Source organism: Fonsecaea pedrosoi, assembly GCF_000835455.1.
Source record: "Fonsecaea pedrosoi CBS 271.37 unplaced genomic scaffold supercont1.1, whole genome shotgun sequence".
Lineage (NCBI taxonomy): Eukaryota > Fungi > Ascomycota > Eurotiomycetes > Chaetothyriales > Herpotrichiellaceae > Fonsecaea > Fonsecaea pedrosoi.
Window position 1 is genome coordinate 1,862,623 of NW_013550615.1, and position 24,663 is coordinate 1,887,285.

Here is a 24,663-nt window from a genome sequence, read left to right on the forward strand (position 1 = left end):
CTATACTGGCAGATGTGGTGTCATTACATCCCCTTTCGATCATACCATGTGAGCATCGGGGAGATTGCTTCTCTGTTGAATAGCACCAGAACACGAACACTTGGCTCTAGCAAATGCACGAACACTTTCCAAGTTGTAAGCTCCCGGATGTGCCTGAGCCGCTGTAACATTGAGATTGCAATATTGATTGCGATTGTTTCAATCATGTCTTCCATTATTGTCCGGGTTTCCCTATCACCAAAGTGCATCACTTTTGTTCTCACCCTGGTACTTTCCTAAGCTTGCCATTGTCGAGCTCGGGTAATCTACCTTTTCCCCCTCAGCTTGAACAAATTGTTCGACGGGTATCAAAAACACGAGCTATCGATTCCAATAACCCTTGGTGGGACATTTTGACATCCTGTTCAGAGAAACCATGTAAAGCACCAGTTACTCATTCATTCCCACTAAATAGATAGACTAGAGTATTTGCGGCCTTGGGGTGATTGCGCGGCTGGGGGCGACAGACACAAATGCTTCTCCGGGGGTTTCAGGCAGCGTGGCATAATCAGCAGTCCCGTCTAGGTCGGTTGGCCGGCCACTGAGGATGTCGATGACAGCCTCGACGGGCCTCCAATACTCGTTGAGTTGGCGACGCGAGCTCCAGTCGGTCTCGGTCGCTTCCAAGCCCAAGTCGCTGCCCATGGGGCTGAAGACGGCCTCGGAACCCTGGATGCCGATGATGGCGGCGTTGAGAGGATTGGCGTTGATTTCGTCGGGGTCCTTGCCCGCAAAGTTCTCCTCGAGGAACTGCATGCACTTGATGGCGAGTTTGAAGGAGCGGATGCGGTCGATGGGCGACGGCTTCATGCCCTGCTGGTAGTGGGCGGGGACGGCGGCGCGGGCGTCGAATCGGCCCTGGGCCTCGACGTTGATGACGTCGGCGATCATCTGGGCGGTGTACGTCTGACTGGCGCGCTCGTTGCGGAGAATGATCTTGCCGGCGCGGGCGGCGCCCCTGTCGTTCTGGAAGTCCTCGCGGATAAAGTCAATGTCCCGCAGCAGCATGCGCATGTTGATGCCCGCTTCGGGGGTGTAGACGGCCGAGGCGCCCACGGCGAGACCCGTCATGGTGGCCAGGTAGCCCGACTTGCCGCCCTGGGTGTCGACGACGAAGACTCGCCGTCGCGACGCCGACGCCGACTGCCGGATCACGTCGCAGAACCCGACGAGCGTGTTGAGGCACGTGTCGCTGCCCAGCGAGTACTCCGTCCCGGGGACGTTGTTGGAGATGGTGGCCGGGAGGACGAGGAGCGGGATGCGGAAAGAAGGGTATTTGTCGCGGTTGTTCCGGATCTGGCTGGCGGACGTGAAGGCCTCGAAGCCGCCGATCAGGAAGAGGGCGTCGAATTCGTACAGGTCGAAACAGTACGCCGTCTGCGCGAGGTCTTCGCTGGGGAGGCTGCGGTTGGTGCCCAGCTCCGACCCGCCCTGGTTGACCCAGTCGTCGACGTCGATCCACTTGAGTTCTCTGACCGAGCCGACGGGTTTGTCGTCGTGGTGTCTCTGCAGGCCCGGAAAGCCGTTGTAAATGGCCAGGGGGGTGTGGCCGCGCGAGAGACAGTACGCGACTGCGGCGCGCGTCGCGGGGTTCATGCCCGCAGCGGGGGCCCCGACGTGGATGATGGCGATGCGCATGTGTTTTTCCTCGGGGAGGCGGAGGCGCGGCCTCTCTTCCGTGGTCGACGTGGTCAGCTTGTAGCTGTCAAAGTAGTCCTTGAACTCGACGTCGCGGAGCTTCATGGCCCGGGTCCAGTCCTTTTCCTTGACGGCCGCGGCGGCGGATTTCGTCAGCCGCACGCACTCTTGCAGGTCGGAGCGGAGGATCTTGTTCTCGCGCACGGTGATGACCGGCGACGGCGTGTCTGGAGTTGCCTCTAGTAAGGCCTTGACGGCCTCGACGCCCTGCAGGGTCGCGAGCCAGCGGTCGTAGTAGGAGGCGAGGCCGCCGCGCTGGATGTGGCCGAGGACGGTCTTGCGGGTGTCGAGGTCGAGTTTCTCGCTGAGCGTCTCGACGACCTGGTCGGCGGTGATTTTGTTCAGCTCGATGTCCGTGGCGCCCTCGGCGATGATGATGATGGTGCGCCGCTTGCCCAGGTTGCGGTGGCTGGTGACGATCTCGCACATCTCGTCAGCCCAGTCCGCGCCGGGCGGCTTCTCCGGGATGAAGACGTAGTCGGCGCCCGTGGCGATCGAGGCCATCAGCGCGAGCCAGCCGCAGTGGCGGCCCATGACCTCGATGACGAAGCCGCGGGCGTGCGAGGCGGCCGTGTCGAAGACGGCGTCGACCATTTCGCAGATGCGCTGCAGGGACGAGTAGCAGCCGATGGTGGCGTCGGTGCCGGAGAAGTCGTTGTCGATGGACCCGACGAGCCCGCACACGTTGAGGTGGCGGTACGGCTCGACTTGCGAGGGGGTGAGCTGCCGCGTCTGCACCAGCTCGTCGAGCAGGCTGGGCCACTCGGCCCGGAACCTGTCGGCGCCCGTGAGGCTGCCGTCGCCGCCGCAGACGACGAGCCCCGAGATCCCCTTGAGGATGAGGTTCTTGGCCGCCTTGACGCGCCCGGCCCGCTCGAAGAACTCGCGGCACCGCCGCGTCCCGATCAACGTGCCCCCCAGGGACAGGTAGCCCCGGACATCCTCCCAGTGCATTCGGCGGATCGCGTCGCCGCCGCGCACGAGACCCTCGTACCCTTCGAGGATGGCGTACGCCTCGCATCCCATGTGGATCGACATGCGCACCACCGCCCGCACCACGCCGTTCATGCCCTGCGAGTCGCCTCCGCTGGTCATGATGCCCACGCGCCTCGGACCGACGGAGGATGCGGACGGGGTGGTGTTTCGACCGAATGCCATTGCTGGTATTTCCTTCCCTCGACGGATTTGAATCTATAAAAACTTGTACAAGTCCAGCGAGTCTGTGTTTGATATATCACTCAAAGGACAACGGGGTGTAGGACGGAGTGTCATGTGCGAAAGCTTCAAGGGAGGAGGTTGTTTGTTCCTGGAGGGAAGAGATCTTGTCTGGTGGTGGTGAAGGAGGAGGAGGTTATTTTTGACGTTTTACTGCAGGGGGTGGAGTGAGTCGGAGGGTTTCGAAATGTTAAACAAACTCTATGGAACAAGAGAGGGGGAGGGGGGAGGATAGAGGGAGAAAGAGACACGCATACAGAGACACAGAGACACACGCACGCACAAACACACGCACAGACACAGTGAGAGAGAGTGAGGGTGTGTATGTGGACGTGAACGTGAACGTGAATGTGTCAAGCAAGAGGAAGACCTTGGGTTTGTACTTGACCTTAAAACCCACATCGTAAATCATAATCATCACCATCATCACGCCACAAATTTGCTTGGGTCCTTATACAAGTGCTTGTATGTACCGAGTTAAAGTACAAGTACAAGTACTTGGATTGACTTGGATCTTGGATCTTGGACCTTGGGAGGACGAGGAGGATGCGGCGAAAATCGCTGACCGGGTGTTGATAGTGATGGTGGTGGTGAAGATGGATGGTAAATGACTCAAAAGGACGAACAGGTCATCTTCCGTCTCTTCTTCCTCTCCCTTTTCCATGTCCTGTGTGTCCCTTGATCCTGGCACCTTCAAGGAGACAAGCAGCGCGAGAAAAGACTCTCCCCCTTCCCCCGTCCGTAACTTACGTAGCCCTGTTCCCTGCTCCCTGCTGGCTGAGATCTCATTTTCGTATTTCGACTCTTGATTTTTTTTTTTTCTTTGTGGAGAAAATCATTCCGAGGGTGGGGGACAAGGATCGGAGGGATCGAAAGAGATCGAGACCCATCCATCCTCCATAGTGCCATGCCATTAATTGATTCAATACTTTTAGGGAACCACGGGAACATCATATGATCTTTGGCATCTTCTGACCATTTCTCGGTTTTTCTTGGCCTTTGTGTGTGGCGCCGTTGTCACTGTTGTGGTCATTGGGCCATTGGGCCATTCCCCTCACAAGTACGTACAAGGTACTTGTACCCGGTACTAAGGACAAGGGAGTTTCTTAACTCCATGTTCTAGAACGTGATGAGAGATGTTGGTCCACAAGTTTAGTGAGGTGAACGAAGTCCAAGTCCAAGTACCAAGTACTCGGTACACGGAAGAGCTCTGTGGTGTGATGGTGGGAATACTTGACCCCGACCTCTTCCAAGTTTCTTGTACCTTGTACCTGTGATAGACCTCCGTATAGTCTCACGGCAACGCTCCCACCCGATTCACGTACATCTGCTGGTCTATGTGGCTTGTGAAATCTGTCATTAATTATCCCTACTTGCCTAGGGGACGACACTATTGATTGACTCGCCTTGTTCACCTCAAGCATCGCCGCAAAGTGTGTGGGCAATCCATCCACCAAGGAAGGACACCTCTACAAGCACAAGTATGTACCTACCCTGCCTACATACTAGTATGTGCCTGCGCCATGTTGTCGCCCCCTCCCCTCTTTGACGACTGAAATCATTTCGAGTTTGCCCACCCGCGCCTCTGTTACATCGATGGCTATGGTTGATGCTCCTCTAAAACCCAAGATTGGCACCAGTAATCATGGCCAAATCACTCCGTACCTCCCACACACTCCCGCCCGCCTTGTCGGCACTGTTGACACGTTGTTGCGTGCTTGTTTCCCACCACCTCTTCACCATGTCGCCGTCGATGATGCCGCGACCACCGATCCCATCAGTCTCCACCTGGCGATATGCCCGTGGGTTGAGGCTCGCGGGTTGATGGTCCAGCGTCGCAATAAGGGTGTTCTGCAGCATGGAGAGGCGGCGGTATGTGCTCTCGCGCAGAGGCGTCAGGAGAGCAAGTGAGCCGGACTGGGTGGTGATCAGGATCTGATGAGGTTGCGCCAGGCTAGGGTTGTGGCTGTTGTCCTCAAATTCCATCTCGTCACTGTCCAAATTGTTCCCGTTGAAAGCCCGTGGCGACGACGGCGGGATCAAGGTCATGGTCGTCGGAACCGCTCCCGTGTGAAACGTGCTTCTCAACAGTAGCTTGGCCCCTCGCTCTGTCTTGGGGTTTTCAGGGTCATACTGCAACACCCTCAGCATGCCGTCTTCGTCCGACGAAATGATATATAGCTGCTTCCCGTCTGGCAGGAACTCGGCTGCAAGCACAGCCGGGTTTTCCAAGTCACGTCCCAGAATCTGCAGCTTGTACGGTTCTTCCGAGTACCCGACCAACCATAACCCTGAAAACGCATCCCCCAGAATGCACAGGCCCGTCCCTGCAAGCTCTTTGGCGACATGCACGTAATACCGCATATCCAAGAATGCAACGGGCAGAATGGACATGTCCTCCTTCAGCCCTCGGACCATGCATTTCTGGCCCTGCGAGGCCAGGAGGAAACCTTGTGATCCCACGCCCGAGATCGCAGAAACGGCACCTCGCACGTCTTCTCTTGTGATCAGCTTGAGCTTGAGGTCAGTTTCAGGCACATCCGGTTCGGGAACGACGTCAACCACATCGAATATATACAGATTCCCTCGGGTGGTCACATTTTCTCCCTTGACCAGAGCCGTGCCCACGACGATCAAATCTTTGCGTTCATGCGTTTCCTCGGAAATTTCGAGATTGAGTGATTTCACTGACAGAATCCTCTCGGAAGACTCAAAGTGGTACTGGCTGATTATCCGGTGTGTTTTCGAGCTAAGAAGCCTGAGGGTAGATTGCAGCGTCACGGGCAGGAAGGTCGTGGCTTCGTTTTGCCATTCAGGGTGCCACTCATCATCTTGGGGGAGTTGAAATTCTACAGGGTGGTTTGTAGCAAGGACATAAGAGTCCGCAGGAGCAAAGTAGCCAAGGGAGGTGATATCTAGTCCGAGTGGGACGCGCTTGATGACCCAATCCGATTGCCCCAGCATCAGCGACGGAGGAAGCTGAGACAAGCAGATATAGTCAGAGTCATCGATGAACACGAAACCATTGTGGCAGCTTCCAGTGTGAACCGCACTCATGGACTTGATATCTGGCGGCTGGAACTCGTAAACGCGAGGCATCGTGGAAGCTTCGCGTAGAATCAGCATCGGTTGCGTGCCTGGAATGAACACTGAGACATGTCCAGCCAAGTTCTGGATGATTTGCATCGGACGCAGTGAGGTTTCTTCCCCTTCTTCCTCAATTTGGTCTTCGGGTGCTTCGGCCGGCTTGGTCGAGACTTTCTTAAACTTGAAACCTCCCACCACCTCCGGATCTGCAAAGGGCTCATAAATAATGACATCCCCTGCCGTGTTGCGAGCAACTAAATATGGACGAGAATCTGTTGCGTCCCCTAGGTTGACGAGGAGGGTTTCAGCTAGATCATCCTTTTCCCTCCAATGCTTCGGTAACTGTAGGCCTTGCATGAGGTATGTAGGGAGGAAGGGCAGGCTATCACATTGAAACACCTCAAGGGCGGCGTTTGGTAACGACAGGAGGCAGAAGTGCCCTTCGGATGTCAACAATGCTAGGAGCGGCCCTCGGGGTGTCCCAGCAGCCTCGTAGAACCTCGATGTCTGGAAGAAATCGCTAGCATCATAATAGAGTGATGCTGATAGGATAGAATGGTTCTTCAGAGTGCTGGAAATTTCAACTTCGTCCAGTTCACCGGCTCTATCGGCTTTGAGTGAGGTCATGTTTCCATCATCTCTGATGAGGATGAGATATGGTTCGGCGAAGGTGGCCTTGACTGCCCTGGCTGTCTGACCCTCTTCTTCATCCACGACAGGAAATATCTGGGAGAGGCCGAAATTGGCATCATATACGCGTACTTCTGTGGGAAGTACCTGGATGGTGTGGTTGGTCATCTCCAGCTTGAAGACCGATATAGTAGAGCCAGCAGTCTCATCAAAGTCTGTGTCTGTGACCGGGACCAGGTTGTCGTCGGCGAGGGAAAACAAGGAAGATTTCCCAGCACCATCTGGTGTCACTTGCGAGACCAGGATAAGATTGTCAAATCGAGACTCCACATGCTTGTCAGTCGCATTCTGATTCTTCCCACTAGAATTAAAACACCAGAGTCCAATAGCGTCTTCATACTTGATTCGCTGCACCACCTCCGGCTCCAGCTGCCGACGGATAAAGGCGATTCCACCGGCATTGCCTCGACCATATGCACAGACAAGTTCGCGGTCTGATGAGTCGCGCCGCTCTGAGTCGTCACTATCTTCACGTTTTCGCTTGCCCAGACTTCCCAAGGCAATGTCATTAATTGGTGCCAAACATGCGAGTCGATCGACCGCCCGAAAGCTCTGGCCGCTCAGGTCGCCGGAGACGTGGCCGTTGTGGCCGTTAGTGATTTCGGCATAAAGATCATCGTCGTCGTCCTCGTCATAACCATCTTCTTCATCGTCATCCTCCTGCGGCTCGACTTCATTGGCTTGTATCTGCGCTCGAGAGCGCATTCGCTTCAGCTGGGGGATCCTCTTATCTGTTGCTAGCAGGACTGAGTCGGCCTCCTCACTCCCAATGAAGAGGCGATTGGTGCCAAGGTTTGCGGTGCAAGATGCTGCTCCCATAACCAAACTTGGCGTTTGTCCGTCTCCAAGTCGACGAAGTGTCATCCCAGAGACCGAACGGCCGTCCATTCGAAACATCAAAAGAGCAAGTTCCCCGGACCTCAAGATAACCAGCATGTCCCCATTTGCATTTCCCAGGTGCTCCACCTGACAGCCTTCTAACTTCAGACGAGCCTCCGAATGATCGGCCATGGGAAATGAAGATGCCTCTCTCGCCAGTTCATTTACTGCGACAGCGCTAGATTTCCCTCCTTGGTCGATATGGATCAATTCGTTGCCGCCAACCAGTAAAGCCCCGCCGACTGGCAGAGGAAGAGCAATTATTCGATAGAGATCATTGGGAAGCTTCTGGACAGATTGCAACGTGGTTGACGCCTTTTGCTCGAGATCCAGAGCATAGACCGCATATATCGTAACGTCCCGCCGTTCCGCGCTCATATTTGAGGAGCGAGCAGCAGTAGAGTACAGTATCCCAATGGTAGGGTCGCGATACTCATGGAGGAAGGCAATGTCGATCGGATGTAGCAACACAGGATCAAGGACTGTCATTGGCAGAACAAATGATGGACTGTAAGGAGTCTGAGGCCCTTGGACCTGTCCGTCAGCTTGCTCTGCGTGTGAGGGCTTTTCCTTATCCTCTCCGTCAAGGTCGTCCAAGTCGTCCATAGCCAGATCATCTCCGGCTTGATGGAAAGGGATAATAGCGAGATTACTGACGCCGAAATTGAAGGCCGCACATCTACTGGACGGATCAATCGTCAGATGACTGGCACAATCGGCGAGATCAGGCATCCACGGAGCAGCCTGGAGATCATGGTGCTCGTAGAAATGTATTGACAGAGTAGATATGCTATGCAACTCGGGGTCCCATTCGACGAGACTCAGCTTAGCATCACGGAGGGCGATGAGGACGACATCCCCGCCACTTTTCGAGTCGGCAATCTTGACCTTGCCTAACGACGTGACTGTCCCTGCCAAGCTGTACTCGGCGATCAAGACGAGTCTCGACTCCTGACCACCATTGACCGGCTTGCATTGGAAGACTTGGAGCAGGGACGTCCGCGCAACAATCAAATTGTCGGCATCAGGTGAAGTGAAGGGGAGTGAGAGGGCGTGAGTGACGCCCGAAGGAGATATAAGCTCGGAGTAGCACTGCATTCTGAGGTTGGTGCTGGAAAATGAAAGTGCCAGGTGATCGGCTGGAGTGGCCGGGAGTACTATTCGCTTCCTGGCATCTCTACAAGCTCTTCCAAGTTGTTTCTTTGTAGCTGCATCACCGGAAACTGACTTGTTGCAGGAGGAATGTAGACATTGATATCTCTGTCAAGGACAGGGCGCGTTGAAGGGGGCCAAGTCGCAACTCCAGTTTGATATTTTGGCCTGACACGTGACTAACCTGCTAACATCGAGCTAGTCCGGATCTAGACCAAACAACACAAAGTGGGCAGCTATGACGACGCATCCTTCATCATGCGACACCCACTGACACCTGAACCTGCGCTGCCATGAGCTTCTCCAACCCTGAGGTCACGATTGCGCCTGACTGCTGCGCTACTTTATTTCCCTGATCGTTGCATCACTTTTCATTCCATCTTCATCGCATATCATCCAGCTGGTCTGAGATGCAGACGCTGTGCCATTGCGTACCGCCACACCCCCATTGAAGTCGCCAGGAAACACTGTCATGCAGATCTCCTCATTGACAGAGACCGGGTTCGAAGGCTCGGGTTACTCGACCATGGCCGCAGCCGGTTATATCCAAATTACGTTGATCTGGGTCGTCTATGCCATCGCCGTGGTGATTCTCCTCTCCATCGCTTGTCTCTTTGTTTACCTCTACCAAACACATCGAGACCGGTCTATGTTCGTCACAACTGTCTGCATCTTCACGATCACATCTCTGCTGGCAACCGTCCTTCTACTCCCCGTCGATGTCGCGCTGGTCTCTAGTACCACAAGCTCAAAGTTGGGTCAACGGAAGGACTGGGCAAATCAAGAGAAGGTCGACAACATCACCTTTACCCTCCGGGTCGTCTACTATCTTCTATACTCACTCGATGCGCTTCTCTGCTTGCTCGTCGTTCCATTTACCTATTTCTGGTATGAAGAATATGATGAAGTCGCCCAAGAGGAGGGTAACCAGACTTTCGGCTCCAGATTCTGGGCTGCGTTCAAATACACACTAGCCTTCGTATTCCTTTGCGTTGCGCTTTTCCTTGTGGGCTTCTTCGTCCCTGTTGCCCGCCACAGAGAAGGGGCCCATTTCGACCTCGACTTTTTCAAGAAACTACTGGCCGAAAACCACGGCGAACGCGCCTTGACGTTTGCGCTAGGCCTTCTGATCACGATTGGGGTTCTCATCTACTGCTTCTATACTGCCGCGGGCCTCGCGCTTCTCCCTCTTACCCTCATCAAATCCGCGCCCAGTGTCTCAGCGCCCGCGCTAAGCGAATCCACCGCGTCGCAATTGGAAAGCAATCTCGAGAGGCAGAGACAGCTGGAGGGCCGTGCCCAAGGCAATCCCGATGGCCTGTCCTCCAAAGACCAAAGAGAACTGGATGCGCTTGTTCGTGAAGAACGCACTCTTCGTCGTCACCAGCGGCTCGCTGAAGAATCCTCGGGGAAAGACCAAAACATCTTCTGGAAATTTTGGATCAAGCTGGGCGCCGTTCTGCGGCCTATCAAACTCATTCTAGGGCTTCTGCTGGTGATCATTGTACTTTTGATCTTCACCAGCATGCTCATTACAGGCATTGATAAGGCTAAGAACTCGATCTGCAAACAGCACTGCGGCTATCTACTGGCACACATCAACATCTTCCAACCGGTCAACTGGATCCTCGTCACGTCCGCCAAGGTGTTTCCTATCGACTATGTCATCTTCATGCTAATCGTGATGCTTTTCTTCAGTGCGAGCATCATCGGAATTGCGACCATTGGCATCCGCATCCTGTGGATTACAATCTTCCGAATCCGCAAAGCTCACACATCACCGCAAGCTTTGTTGGTTGCCACTGTCATGCTCACTCTCATGACACTGGCCATCAACTACTCAATAGCTATGATGGTGGCTCCGCAGTATGCCACATTTGGCCCTCAAACGTTCTGCGACCATCCCCTTAAGCACCCTGGGGAACAACCCGATTGTACTGATCACCCACAGCACATCATACCATGCACCGAGTCAACTGAGAATCCTGCCGCCAGGAATGTCTGCACCCCATCTGTCGTGTCCACGTTCCTCAACCGTGTGACGGTCAACTTCCCCTTCTTCGGTGTGGTCGATTTCTGGGCGCAGTTCGTTTTTCTGGGAATTTTCCTGCTCGGCTTCATTATTCTCCTGTTCCGTACACCGAAACTATCAGATTCAGATTCCGAGGAAGATGAGCTGGAGGAAGAAGAGGAAGGTCTCTTAGCAAGCACAGGCAGAAGGTTTGACGCGACGTGGCAAGACATTACGGGCAGAGTCAGCCATGCAGGTAGGAGGGATCAACAAGGACGAGGGACACGGGATAGCCCTAGTCATTGAACTGGAGAGCTTCACTTTGTTCTCCTTGGTATGGCTTGGAAGCACACGAGTGTTATCGGCATCGGGTTATGGTAAAGGTGCCGTTGAAAAAGGCGATTGGACGACTGGAAATAGCGGTTATGCGGTCAATGACGGATGCGCTCTATGTTGATGTACCCGTTCCAATTCTAATTCTAATTTCCAAGTAGATTGTGTTAACACTTCAAGGCGAGGCCGTAGTGAGGACGTGCGCGGTTTATCGTCAATGCAGAAAGAGACGGTGAAGTTGAGGCTTGGGTATATGCACCGCCACTTTTGGAACCGCAGTGAAACATTGTCCTTTTGACCAAGTGTCGGATAATGACTTTCTCTCAGATAGCCACCTCGAATCGCCATGCAGAACCTGGACCTGACCGCTTCAAAATGGGCAAGTCCTGATGTACGCCGGGAACGAGAATCACAGATCCCAAGCTGGACCCGAAGAGCCGCCTCCCCACGGACCCAGATTTCAGTGTCATCAAGCTCATTGCAGCAGCCACAACAGCAACAGCAACAACCATTTTCGCCAGTCCCCGCTCCGTCGCCGACTCCGACCAGCTCTGCCCAGCGACGATATCTGTCACGAGAGACTGAACTGCAGCGGTTCCGCAGGCTGTTCCGGCGACTGGCGTGGAAGGCCAACAGTTTGACGCACTGGTCCCACCGCGCGCTAAATCTGGCCCAAGAATACCAGAACCGACAACACAACCTCGACAACCAGGGGCAAATCGATGGCTTTGTTGACCTTGTTGACGGAGACGGACCCTCTGGACCTCGGGCTACACTGGGACCCTACGACCTGATCATCGACCCTGTCGACGCGGAACGGCAGTTCAAGATCGACTTTTACGAGTTCTACGCCTTGCTGGAGCGGGGCCTCGTCTGCCTCCTGGGTGTTTGGGGGATTGTGATCACCGCCTCCGCTACAGCAACCGCAGCAGCCGGGGCCACGACGGCAGAAGACGGAAAGGCGGAGGATCACACGAGACCCGCCTCACGCCGCCCCATCATCGGCGACTCGCTGTACTTCCAGGGCGCGGCGCACCGGTTCCACGCCAACGTGCTCGCCGCGCTCGACCACCCGTCGAGTCCGCTGCACGCGATCCTCGGTACGGGCCCCGTGCGCGAGTACATCGGGGTGGCCAAGGAATTCCGCAACAAGTGGAAGGACGTCGAGTCGCGGCCGGAGGACTCGTTCCACGGCCCCGACCGGGTCGAGGAGGAATGGGACCGGGCCAAGATGCGCCGCTACGAGAAGGTGCTCCGAGACCTGAAGCTGGAGGAGATGCTGGGCAACGTGCTCCGCGGTTTGGAAGAGGCTGGACGCATGGCGGAGCGCGAGGTCGAGAGGCTGCGAGCTTCGCTAGGGGGAGAAGGTGCGAATTGCGCCGCTCTCGGTACTCCTCGTGACGTGGATTGGGATATGCAGGATGCTCCGTTTGAGGTGTTGGACAGGCCAGGCGATTTAGACTACGAGATGGAGTTTTGACGGGGAATCACACACACACACACACACACACACTCTCTCTCTCTCTCTCTCTCTCTCTCTCTCTCTCGCGTTCATCCTTGTATCTCTTTTATTTAGAAAAGGAGCCGGGGTTTGGCTATTCATTCCCTTTTTCTCTCTCCCACACTTGAGAATCTCGCGGTCTGAAATGGCAAAAAACTTATCCCAGAGCAGCTCAACCCTGCTGGTCTGTGATAAGGAAAACTCGCTCCTTGCGGAGTTGGTTTTATCTCGGCCGGTTATACTACGGAATTTATACTACGAAGGGTGGGTTGATGTCGTCGGATCGAGGTCGTCGCGGTCGGAGGGACGGTGGGAAAGGAATCGAGGTGCTGATGCCCACTAAACCCGGTCGGTGGTTTAGTTTTGACCTGTCAGGACCTGGATTTCTTGTGTCGTACTCGGGACTCGAACTCGGTATCTTTTCGCCCTTGTTGTGGGTAAAGGGGGTCTTTGCGTGCCAGAATTTAGAGACTGATAACATATATACGAGTGATTTTCTTGTGGGGTTTGTGCCAGTACCGGTACCGGTACTGGTCACCTCTGTTAATACTGTCAACTCTAGTAGAGTCCTATACTTGGCGGAGTGACAGATTCACTGATATTGGACTAAGAGTGCCAAGGCGCTAGTATGGAGACCTCCAACCTGGAGCCTGGAGTCTGGAGGAGACTGGCACGATTGGGAACACTGGGCTGGAGATGAGTGCTGGTGTTATTACTTTACGATTTCCACCACACTCTTCGTGCTTGTCTACCTCTCTTCTCTCATCGGTCATGGAGTTCAGAACAAAAAGAATAACAGAGTACCAAGTCACGAGCTAGCCAGCCCAGGTCTATAGAAATGACAACAGCTCTTTCGTATTCATTTCGACTCCCTCCCCAAAACTCGGTCACGACATGAAACTTCAGAGATCCCCCCCTCCCTCCTCTCACAAGCTGGTGGAAATTCCTCACGGCCTTAGCCTTCGTCTTCCTCTCACACATACACACGATTTCTATCTCCATCTCGCCCCGTTTGCTGACCCTCCTGTTCTCTACTGAGACAAAGTGTCCAGCTATCTGGAAAACAAACCCCCTCTCCTCTTCCTCAGCCTGAAGCTCCTCGATCCACTAACTAAATGGACTTTGATTTCGCCGCGTACCTGCGACGTCTGGACCCAACGTACATCTACCGAGTTGGCCGGCTCAGCGGGGGCGTGGTGAATGTGACTGTGCGCGCGAGCAAGGATCGCCTACTTGCCGTCGACGTTGCGGATGCGGATGCGGATACTGCCACAGCAGCAATAGCAGCAGCAGCATCTCAGACGTCACTACGCGCGTCAGATTCAACAAAGACTATTCTACGTGATGAGAATACCGAGACCGTGACCGAGCTGGACTATAGGCGAGGCTGCTTCCCGGAGCATAGGTCGCTCATCTTGAAATATGCACCGCCGTATATCGCGGGTGTGGGCGAGAGTGCACCCATGTCCCAGGGCAGGCAGGTAGGTAAAGTACCATACATCTCCGGACATACGTACTTTGAACTGCCCATGTTCTTTCATGTAAATACATGCATCTCTATTACCCGCCTAGGTATCTACGTGCCTTTGTGTCCTGCAGATCTACTTACTGTGTTAGGTACTCATGACGGGCAAGGTTCTATGGCCCAGTTCTGAACTGACAGTGTGGTGTATCGCAGGAAATTGAAGCTGCCTCGCTAGCCCTGTTCCTATCCGCCAGCAGTCCAGACGGATCGAGCGCCCTATCACCAACCCCTTCAAGAGGTGTTCTTCGCCATGTCGCAGAGAAGTCAGGAGTTATGATCCCTCACCTGCTCCATCATGATCCAGCTGAGCACGTCCTCATACTCTCCGATTTGGGAGCACTACCGGACCTCTCCAAAATCTTCATCGAGCTAGGTGGGTTCACGCCCGACGTGGCCGGCGCGGCGTCGTGGCAACCGCCTCCATATGCTCCGCGTCTGGGCCATGCGCTCGAGCCTCGCGAGACCGTGACATATCGAACGATAGGCGAGAAGCTGGGTACGTTCTTTGCACGCTTGCACTGCCTCAGCAGTGTCCAGTCCATCGTTGGGACACGCCGCGACCAGGCGTACCATGGTGAGGGCGCGGGCGAGGGCGAGAAACCTCGAGCTGAATTTCCCTCGCTGCCAGAGATGAAAAGTGCCATCCACGACCACGTCATCAAGCCAATTCGATCCCAGCTCGACAAGTTTCCTTTCCTCCTCGACGCAGCAGAGGCTGAAAATCTCTTTGCGGCAGTCGAGGCAGACTTTCTGCGCCCGACTCCTCCGGAAGAACGGCGTCTCGTCCTAGGCGATTGCTGGACCGGCGCAGTGTTGGTCGACATGAGACACGAGACCTGTGATGACGAGTCGAACGTGGGCGTGGGCGTCATCGACTGGGAATTTGCGAGCATCGACGGACGCGGCGTCAACGGCGACGTGAGCCAGTTCCTCGCCCACCTGGAGTTGTTGCGGGTCGCCGCTCACACCCACCCCCCGGGCCGGGCCAGCGGCCACTTGTCGGCCGTGAACGCCATTATCGAGGGCTTCATATCCCGATACAAGCTCGCCCAAATCTCCGGGAGTTTTGTTGGTGATGATGATGAAAAAAACGACGTCGACAACCGCGTCATGCGGTCCGCATACCTCTCGCACGGCGCCGAGATGATCAACTGCGCCTTTTGGAAGACCTGGGTTTGTCGGGATCCTGCGTGCCCGTCCTGTACCAAGACTACCAACACCACACAGAACCCTTCATCGCCAGATCCCCGCGACAACGCAGATCCGCCGCCTCCTCAATGCACCGTTATCACGAACCTGGTCCGCCGGGGCATCTCGTTCCTGAGGTGCGCGGTGGCCCCAGACCCGAGGGGCGGGACGACCATGTTGAGACAAACTGTGGCTGGTGGCGGCGACGATGATGATGAGTTACTAGTCCCAGGACCAGATGCGGAAATGACGCAGACGATGGGGCTTTATGACCTGTTTAACGAGACGTGATTGTCTTACAGTATCAGTGTACGTACAGTACGATAGGTTCGGTGCCAGTGGGCAGGGCAGTGACCAGGGGCTTTTGTTCTCAACAGGAAGAGACAGGAGAGTGCGGAGCAAGAGAATGAGGGTGTGTGCGCTGCTTAATACCCAGTAATACATACTCGGGACAAGTGGACGGACAGAATGGGGTGAAATCATTACCCAGCTTGCACCTAGGTACCTAGGTACTACCGAAATGTACTGCAGATATCCACCCATTCGGTTCACCCAGGCGATTGAGAATAATTCCTAGCTATTATCAGGACTCCTTCCCTTCCTTCACATTCCCGTGGTCTGCAAGGAGTTTCAAGAGCGGGGCAGTCAATCCCCTTTTTGAACGCTGCGCGCGCATGAGACCTAAGTAGTAATAAAAGGAAGACCCGTTAATGGTCGACAAGGCCGTGGCAGGGAAGACCATACTTGCAGATAAGAAAAAAAAAAACGTTGACTCGTTGTTAAAGTCGCGCTAAGATACTACATACAAACATGCAAAGATGCATACCCTCCCATCCCACTCCCGCCTTCTGCCTGTTTGCCTGTATAGGACTACATACGCGACCCCTCCCCGTGCGAGGCGCACAAATCCAAGGAGATTCTGCAAGAAGTGGGAAAGATTTTCTCGGTGAATAAACCGCCGCTTCGCGCGTAGTTGGTATATTAATATAAAAAAGACAAAATTAATCGGTGGTGGAAGAGTGCCTGTCTGGGATCCAGTTGTACTTCCACGTGTCGTACAGCGCACATTTGGCGTAATTCGTGGGGGCGCGCACGCCGATGCTCTCGTCCACCTCGGCGCCGTTCAGAGTCTGGTGGCTGCAGTGCAGGACGTGGTCGTACGACAGCAATTCCTGGCTGATTGGTCGGTTGTTGCGCAGGGCACGGACGGTCTTGTCCCACGAGAAGATGCAGTGCGCTTGATGATAACTCGACGACATCCATGCGGAACCGTGTTCGCCTTTGCGCATCTCCTCATCCGTCAATATCACTTTGCCCTCGGCGTCGGCATACCACGTCCAATTTCCCTGGGCGAGGTATCTTTCCGTCAAGATAGGGTCGTAGCATGGCTCCGGGACCCAATCCTGCATCATCACGTCGTAGACGCAGCCCTTGGCGCGTGCTTCCTCTGGGTTGTATCCGCAGTCGAGAATCTGGCCGGTCAAGCTGTCGGGATCTTCTTCGACTTTCGCTTCCACCGAATCGACGGGTCTTGTGGGAAGTGGGACGCCTGCGGCCGAGGTGCTGCTCGATGCGCCCATATCGGCGACAGCTGTATTGCCGCTAGATTCCTGGGGAAAGGGACGCAGAACAATGGCGAGTGTCGCGCCCACACCGGCACTGGCTAAAAGAGCGAGGATTCCGACCAAAATCTTCCACCATGAGACCGAGGCGGGTGGTGGCGGGAGTGGCTGGGGTTCGTCTTTGCCATCGTCGTGGTCTTTGACGAGATCGTAGCGGTGATTGGCGCCCATGGCGTTTATTGATGAAAGACGACTTTTGAAAAACACACCAGGGATTGTTAAGAGAAGAAATCTGGGGTGGAATTGAGAAGGAAGAAAAGACCGAGTTGTTGTCACTGCTCTAGTCGCCTCGCAATCAGAAGACAACGCGAGGAGCCGACGATGGGCATCCAAATGTAGACAGCGCGTCGAGGAAACGAGCCGTATCTAACGCCTGCAAAGACAAAACCCCGTGTCTTTGTTGTGATCTTCCAACGGCTGGGGGGATGAATTTGAATTGCGGCACCGGGTAATGATAACGAGAGGATGGGTGGATGGATCGAAGGAACAGACAGACGCAGGTCCGCTGCCAGGGCACCAGGGGGATCCCGCACTACAAATAATGCTTAGTACCAGGTCACCAACTGCGAGTTTAACAGCTGACGCCACTCACCCGACATTGAACTCTCCTCCCTCGGAAGGGCAGACTTTTAGAGTTGGCTTTGAGAAGAGGCTTGGGCTGGGCCAGAATGGCCCTGTTGGGTAGGATGTGGGATTTGCAACCAGTAGCTTTGCCACAAACACCTGTTAGGTCCTTGGCTCCCAATCGGTATTGGACAAAGCACATGGTCGCCCTCAGTGCGCAGCCGAGATTGGCCTCGTCTACTAAGACAACTGGGGCCTGACTATTACTTTTACGGGTCAAAGGCACGCGGATTGGTCTGTGGAGAGGGGATTCCTTGTTCCTGCTTGACTCGTGCTGTGTGGGTTGTCATCGAAAACATGGTGAGGTTTTAATCGCCACGGTCCCCATGTCATTGCTCACACCTTTCTTAGGCACACTTCTAGAGATCCTCATGCATTTCTCAATTGTCCAGGCATCGTGCTTCCCACGAGTTTCATCAGCGCTGACACAATTGCGGCTCCTTGCAGCGTCGAAACACTGACACCCGCAATCACCACACCATGTCAAGCCGCCGAGTGACGCCATCGATTAGCGTGAGATGTCGGTCGAGATTGCTCCTGATCCAAAAAAGAAGCCAAAGGAAATCACCGGATCTATTCTAGAAGTCGACCTCTTCTGCTGTACAAAGCCTGCACAACTCGCCTTTGGTGCGACCACAGAATCGCAGCGATGAATCCCTTCCTTTTCGTTGCACGACTCGGATGAGATTTGGAAAATGCATTGGAGGCAGAAAGCACAGCCTGATGCCAAAGGTAACAGTAACAAGTCGGGAGTCTCCCTCTCCTCGGCTGTGGATTGCGTCCCGGGCCATGTTACCCTGGTACATCCTGATGGTTTGTTCTGACGGCTGCATCATCGTATGTTTGTGCGACAGAAGACCTAAGTAAATATGAAAGAAAAAAGGAAGAGATGACGACGCATTTCGTAACATAGGAATATGGTTCAAGGCGCCCTCCTCAAGGAGGAGCTGACAGATGTTACTCTGTTACGCAGTCTATCGTCAGACGCTCGTATTTACATCCATAAACACAGTTTCCCGCTCGCGGTGCCTCCGGCAATCCAGTCTTTCGAAGGGTGGAAGACGGCCACGGCAGGAACCGCAGTGATGCCTTCGCCACTGAGCTGCGCGAGCTGGTCGCCGTTGGCGGCATAGACGTCGACAAACCTGGTAGAGCTATCAGAAAAGTGAAATGCAAGGGCACTTTCTCTGGGGAAGAAAAAACACCAATTGGGGAGCAAAGTGACAGAACTGGAAGACCGAGGATGTCTTACCGATTCATGTTCCCCACGACGAACTTCTGGATGTTGTCTTCGGGATAAGTCTGCCAGCGCGGTTTGAGGATGGTGGTCCACCGGCCTCTGCAATCTCATAAAGCATACAGTCAGTCTATCACTGCCACCACTCCCCGAAGGAAGGTTCTTGCACAGAGAAAAAAAAAAGGTCCCTTAGACTCACGTCTGGTTGTTGTGCCTCACCACAACCTCCGGCTTCATGGCCGTTGGCTCCAGCTGAAAGCCTGCCGGCCAGGAGCTCATGCTCTCCACCGTCTGCGTCCCTTTCTTGGCTTGCTTACCAACTCCAAACGAGTGGATTTTGATTGTGTCATCGTAGCTCGTCGTCGCCACTTGACCAGCGGTGTTGAATGCCGCATGACTCACGCTCAGTCTCGATTCATGCTCGCCCACCAGCGTGGGCAATTTCTTGGTCACTTTGCGCAGATCCCACAGCCGCATGTATCGGTCGAGCGACGCTGTGGCCACGTAGTGCGGCAGCAGCGGGTGTAAGCTGAACCCGCCAATCTTCTTCTCCGAGAGCTGAAACAACTCGCACGCCGAAGGTGGTTGGCGCGTGTCGTGCCGTCCGAACGCACCGTTCAGGGTTGTGAAATATAACGTATGCGGGTCGGTGGCCGACATGTCTACCCCGGAGATGGGCTCGTCGTCCTCTCGATCAGAGGGGCCGTACACCTCCACGGCAACGGATTTAGAGAGGTCGGTCGCCCGGATTGAAGAGTCGTACGAGGACGTGTATAGTGTCTGCGGTGTCGATGGGTGACTGTGCATCGCGGTTATGGTTCGCGTATGGGGTTTTATATGCGTGATTTGAGGATCGGGTTGGTCTGTCTCTTCTTCATCCTCGTCGCCTGCTTCTTCCTCTTTCACGTTCGTGTCTGGGTTCTGCGAAGCATCCACGATGCCCAATGACCCCATCTTGTCTCCGGCAAAGACAATGGGCTTCGAGGTCGTCGGGTGGAACGCCATAGTGTATATCCTCTCCGGCGTGATCTTTATGCGGTTCGGCTCCCACTTATCCCACAGACCCAGCGAGCTCATTCTTTCCCTGAGCGCCTTGAGTTCTTTGTCTGACGTCTCGCGTATGTCCTGCTCGTCGAAGGTGCGCTCATACGGTTTGGCGACGCCCTTGAGTATCACATCCGTCCCGATCAGACTCGTTCCATCAGCGGCGAAATTCAGGTCGCCGGTGACACGTTGCCTCTTCTGCCTCTCGACTTCCTTTTGCTGTTCGTATTCGACCTCTGCCTTTTGTCTCGCAACATCGCTGTCCGCTTGTATGCCCGCCAAACGTGAGGATGTGCGACGAGGGGCAACATCGACAGCCTCTTTCTTAACACGCTTTGCAGGGGGCCCCTTGGGCTTGGAGGCTCGCTTTTGGCCATGTTGCGTGCCCGTCGACGGCGCTTGGGAGTAGAGGCCTGCTTGTTGTGCTTCTTGGGTTAACTTTTTGAGGAGGGCGTCTCGCTCGGCGATATTGGCCAGTCGTTGCTTTTCAAAGTCGGACTGCTCGCCAGGAGGCTGTCGTCCCCGGGCCATGGTGACGATGACGTGTGAAAGAAGAATGGCCACGATATGATGAATACTAACAGGAAGAGTTCAATCACGCGACGGAAGCACGCGGTGGAGCGAGGTGAATGGAACGTGGTGCGCGATTTGTGGGGACCGAACGCGTAAAGTGGCTGACAATCCCATATGCTCCACAGGTTCCATCAATGTACTACTCCTCGAAGCAAGGCATGATCCGTAGAATACTCGGTACAATACCACAAGTCTTGTCGTATTAGTTGAGAGAGATCATCTCCGACCATATAATATCCTCTACATCGTCCCAGAACCCCTCTTGAATTTCCAGCAAGGTTTGCGCCTGCGGAATCACGCTCTGAATCACGTCTCTGATCGAGGCAAGGGACAGGATTCCATGTCTCCAGCAGTGCTGTGCAGCTTGAGTTGCAAACCAGGTCCCATTCTTTACTTCGTTCTGTGAACCACGCCATCCGAGGTAAAGGGCCCACAACAGAAGGGCGAGATGAGAGTTGCCCGGCATTTCACCACCCAAGAGTCCATCCTCAGTTTCTGCTCGTTTCGTTTGATTTTGTGATCTTCCTGGGGACACCACCATTGCGGAGATATAAGCTCTCAAGCGACTACTCAGCCTGGTGTAGAGAATGGGTGCAGCGAGGTCGCGGAGAATCCGATATGAGAATATCAGGGTAGCAGTGCCCACCACATTTTCCATCAGCCTATGTTGAGGCAGTGCATCCCGATCCATGCGGTTAGCAGCGCTCGCGGGTCTCAGCGGCACATCTAGGATAGAATACTCGAGCTTCCAGAGCAGGTCGCTAAAAGTCCGACATAAATGTTGTTGGCGATCCTGGAGCAGGGATGCCTTCAAGGACGACAAAATGCGCAGCTGTCGCACTATATCTCCCATAGATTGAGGTAGATCTTTCAAGACAATGCTTGCTACTGTCTGTTGCCCCTGGTTGCTGTCATCGTTGGGAACTAGACCTTCAGCTGAAGCTTTTTCCACCACGGTTGGCATCTGGGTCCGAAGTCTGGTACCGTGCATGGCGGACTGAAGCAAGTCTGCCCATCCCACCACTCGTTGAATGTGTCTGTTCGAGTTCAATGTCTCCATACCACCGCGCATGGAAATTAAATGGCCCAAGCCCTCGGAATGGGCCGTTTGAGCCTCCGTTGGCCATTCGAAGTGGTTGTCGGAACTGGAGAGAAGCGCAACTGCCCCCACTGTCTCATCGCTTAGAGATTCTTGTAAATTGTTCAGCCTTTGCGCAACAATCCGCATGGCTTCGCCCCGATGCTTGAAGTAGACCTTGGACAAGTCAAACGAAAAACAGTCTCTTCTATGAATTGCAACCAAACTCAATGTCGCGTGGATGATCGCTGGGTCCATCAGTGCAACGGAAATCCATCTCGCCTCGGGATTGCAGGCAAATGAGTTGGCCCAGAACGAGGTCGAATAGTATTGGAGAAGGCTCTGAGTTTGTGATTCCGCGAGATCAACTTTCAGCGTGCCAAATGCATCTAATGCATCAAGATCATGCAGCCCTGAGATACCTGACCGTTCTTCGTTGGAATCAGGAAGTGCTGGGACGAGTGGCCGCTGGCTTCTTGGTATTCCCACGGATCTGCGACCACGAGCTGTTGTAACCATTCTCCGCTTCCTGGGCTTTACAGTGGAAGGCCTGGTGGATCGGAATCGCGACATGTGGGAAGTCATGTGCCGGTCAACATTTGCGGGGGTAAATTTCGACGTTGGATCGCTCTTCTGTCTCAGGTAGTCTCTCATGACGAAGGCACGTACCGAGCTGCGCTCTTTATTGTCTGTACGTGATTCAGACTTCTCGCCGCTCACGGTGACAAAGCGAAGCTCGCGGATCGTAGAACCGGCCATATGTGCCATACCGAAGACAGTACAACAGTCGGCGACAAAAGTAAATACTAGAACTGTTTGAACAACTTCAAGAATGCCACCGGCTTGTCAATAGTCCGTGGGGTGAGTGATGCTGTTGCCCACGTCGTGAAGGAGACGGGGATCTGCATTCTATACAAACGAGCGTAGTCGAAGCGGCCCATCCTGCACCTCAGCCTAAGTCCACTAAAGCCCTCAGAGTGAAACGGCTTAAAAATGACAACGGCCGCAATTGGAGGATGGACTATGCGGTTTTTTTGGTGGACAGGACCCTGTGGCTTACCTGATGCAGGAGAGCAGCCGATTACTCAACTACTGCAGCTATGGCTCAAATCAAAATGCGACGCAATCCCTAGCTGGAATGTGGCACGGCTGCTTCGTTTGAACTGCTACCTCATCTGTCGCACGCATTAGTCAGTTGTTAGGTGATTGAAGAGGGACGCTTCCAACTCCAAGGGCAGTGTCCTCGCTAGCATCGTTCACGATTGCCTCGACCTATCAACATCATGCTTTGTTGGACTCGAAATAGCTAGTCTCCATTGTGTTCCTCCAAGTCTTTTGGCCGTCGAACTTCATGCTCTGCATATACGAGGGGGAGCACCGCAAAACTGCAGTGGGTCCGCTCTGGCTGTTGAAAGGCTTCTCTGAATGCTTGTCTCGATGTCGAGAGCTTCTCTTTCGCAGGTGGGTGTCAGGGGTTAGTCCAAACCCGTCCAGTGTCTCTTTCAAGTCTTTGTTCTGTCCATAGACGCAGCTGACCCTGTGAAGTTCCGTGGTAGTCGCCCTGCTATGGTCATGCTTCCTTCTGACTTTCTAGGTTGCTGACATGGGCCAGCAGGAACTTGCAGCAAGTCAGGGCATATTTACATGCTTTGGTGAAGTTTTCATCCTGATGAAAACCAACTCCTAGCTTGATTGAAACATCCCCTATTTTATCACCTTGAATTGCATATGGTAACACCCTTTTGGACGGTGTGTTCCTTAGTGTCGCATTTCTCATGGTCGGTTTTGGATTGATATCGACGCTGGAAGTCTTCTCGACATAATTTCCCAGTTGCCCTAAGCAATCGAGGAATGCCACCATCCCACTGTCAAACCGCCGGTGATTCAGGAGACGGCCAATTGCCATGTCTCCGCTGCTGAACAGGTCAAGAGGGGTGACTTTGGGTTCGGGGTTTGCAGCAGCTGATTGCAACCCCCCTTCACGGGCACTTTGTTGTCTCTGCATGTCAGGAGGCTGTTGGGGATACTCAAGCTTTTCTATGCGAGAGGTGCTGCCTTGAGGACGCAGTCGATAACCTTGAAATGTGAACTTCAGTCTTTCTGCAACGGTAGCCAGGAGCAACAAAGTTTGACCCCATGCAGCATTGATCTCAGACCAGTCAACATTTTGACCAGGTAGACGGCCTAGACGGAGCCCGTTTATCGTGCCAAAATACCCGTCGTGGCCAATGCAGAAGGTGTCGTTATATACATTCGTGCGTCGCAGACGTTCAAGCTGACGGAAATCATGGATCTGTTTCTCTCTTAGAAATGATAGATGCGTGGTCGTGTTGTACAGATTGTCGTCGATTGAATTTCGTGAATTCCAGTAAGCCTGTTGCTCCAATTCTTCATGTTGTAACTGCTCTTCCAAAGCCGCAATCTCATCTTCCACAAGTCTGATTTCGGCCTCAGTAGCTTCCAGTTGCTCGTAAATAGTCCCTCTAGCTCCTTTCGTCTCTGCGGGTTGCCGAACTTCAGAGGAGAGATTTTGCGTAGACTTGAGAAAACCCGCATAGGCATCTCGTTCCCTGTTAGCACTGCCCAGGCGTGTGGTATATTGCGACAGCATTATCGAAGTGCATTCTTGGCACATGGGATGATCAATGTCAGAATGGGACGAAAGGATAGCAAACAGATCTTCAATCTGATTTTTCCTAGCAGACATGCTGTCGTCTTCCACGGGAACAACATCAGAGCCATTTGTTCTTGCACTGGGACTTTGTATCCTTCGATTCTGTTGTTCTTTCTCGGTAAAAGTAACTTGTGATTGTGTGATTTCGATGAACGACATATCAGGGTTGCCATTTGGTTGCTCATGCCTGCGAGAAAGAGCCTCATCTTTAGGCGCCACAATAGATCTTTTGTGGACCGGGGAGTTCGCTTGCAGGGAGACGCGGTCATACAACTCCTTTCTTTCTTGTGGATAGTTCATGCGAGAAATGGTGGAGGTTACATTGTTGAATTGGGACTTGCCCGTGGATGCTGAGTGAGAGTCAGTACGAGGCGGAAGGGAAGTGGCACGAGATTGACAGACCAACGAGCAGGTCAAAGGACGCCGGATTGATATTCTCGAGGGAGCTATCAAAACGAATAAGTTGTCGACATTTCTGACAATACATCTTTGC

The 24,663-nt window shown here is 54.0% G+C and overlaps 9 protein-coding genes across 9 annotated transcripts; 3 read left to right on the top strand and 6 right to left on the bottom strand.

Moving 5' to 3' along the window:
• Nucleotides 1–459: 459 nt before the first annotated feature.
• Nucleotides 460–2,895, bottom strand: Z517_00675 (6-phosphofructokinase; the record flags this gene model as incomplete). Its single annotated transcript, XM_013433639.1, has 1 exon — nt 460–2,895. One exon carries the CDS (start codon nt 2,893–2,895, stop codon nt 460–462), a length of 2,436 nt encoding a protein of 811 aa, XP_013289093.1.
• Nucleotides 2,896–4,569: 1,674 nt separating this feature from the next.
• Nucleotides 4,570–8,706, bottom strand: Z517_00676 (uncharacterized protein; the record flags this gene model as incomplete). Its single annotated transcript, XM_013433640.1, has 1 exon — nt 4,570–8,706. One exon carries the CDS (start codon nt 8,704–8,706, stop codon nt 4,570–4,572), a length of 4,137 nt encoding a protein of 1,378 aa, XP_013289094.1.
• Nucleotides 8,707–9,286: 580 nt separating this feature from the next.
• On the top strand, nt 9,287–11,077 carry Z517_00677 (uncharacterized protein; the record flags this gene model as incomplete). The annotated part of the gene is made up of 1 exon (XM_013433641.1): nt 9,287–11,077. One exon carries the CDS (start codon nt 9,287–9,289, stop codon nt 11,075–11,077), a length of 1,791 nt encoding a protein of 596 aa, XP_013289095.1.
• A 373-nt stretch (nt 11,078–11,450) lies between these two features.
• Z517_00678 (uncharacterized protein) lies at nt 11,451–12,584 on the top strand (the record flags this gene model as incomplete). The annotated part of the gene is made up of 1 exon (XM_013433642.1): nt 11,451–12,584. The coding sequence occupies one exon, from the start codon at nt 11,451–11,453 to the stop codon at nt 12,582–12,584; it is 1,134 nt and encodes a 377-aa protein (XP_013289096.1).
• Nucleotides 12,585–13,720: 1,136 nt separating this feature from the next.
• Nucleotides 13,721–15,609, top strand: Z517_00679 (uncharacterized protein; the record flags this gene model as incomplete). The annotated part of the gene is made up of 2 exons (XM_013433643.1): nt 13,721–14,086; nt 14,284–15,609. The coding sequence occupies 2 exons, from the start codon at nt 13,721–13,723 to the stop codon at nt 15,607–15,609; spliced, it is 1,692 nt and encodes a 563-aa protein (XP_013289097.1).
• Nucleotides 15,610–16,319: 710 nt separating this feature from the next.
• Nucleotides 16,320–17,111, bottom strand: Z517_00680 (uncharacterized protein; the record flags this gene model as incomplete). Its single annotated transcript, XM_013433644.1, has 1 exon — nt 16,320–17,111. The coding sequence occupies one exon, from the start codon at nt 17,109–17,111 to the stop codon at nt 16,320–16,322; it is 792 nt and encodes a 263-aa protein (XP_013289098.1).
• A 1,447-nt stretch (nt 17,112–18,558) lies between these two features.
• Z517_00681 (uncharacterized protein) lies at nt 18,559–20,376 on the bottom strand (the record flags this gene model as incomplete). The annotated part of the gene is made up of 3 exons (XM_013433645.1): nt 18,559–18,709; nt 18,817–18,903; nt 19,001–20,376. The coding sequence occupies 3 exons, from the start codon at nt 20,374–20,376 to the stop codon at nt 18,559–18,561; spliced, it is 1,614 nt and encodes a 537-aa protein (XP_013289099.1).
• Nucleotides 20,377–20,620: 244 nt separating this feature from the next.
• Nucleotides 20,621–22,255, bottom strand: Z517_00682 (uncharacterized protein; the record flags this gene model as incomplete). The annotated part of the gene is made up of 1 exon (XM_013433646.1): nt 20,621–22,255. One exon carries the CDS (start codon nt 22,253–22,255, stop codon nt 20,621–20,623), a length of 1,635 nt encoding a protein of 544 aa, XP_013289100.1.
• Nucleotides 22,256–23,066: 811 nt separating this feature from the next.
• Z517_00683 (uncharacterized protein) lies at nt 23,067–24,657 on the bottom strand (the record flags this gene model as incomplete). Its single annotated transcript, XM_013433647.1, has 2 exons — nt 23,067–24,520; nt 24,573–24,657. The coding sequence occupies 2 exons, from the start codon at nt 24,655–24,657 to the stop codon at nt 23,067–23,069; spliced, it is 1,539 nt and encodes a 512-aa protein (XP_013289101.1).
• Between the last annotated feature and the right edge of the window lie 6 nt (nt 24,658–24,663).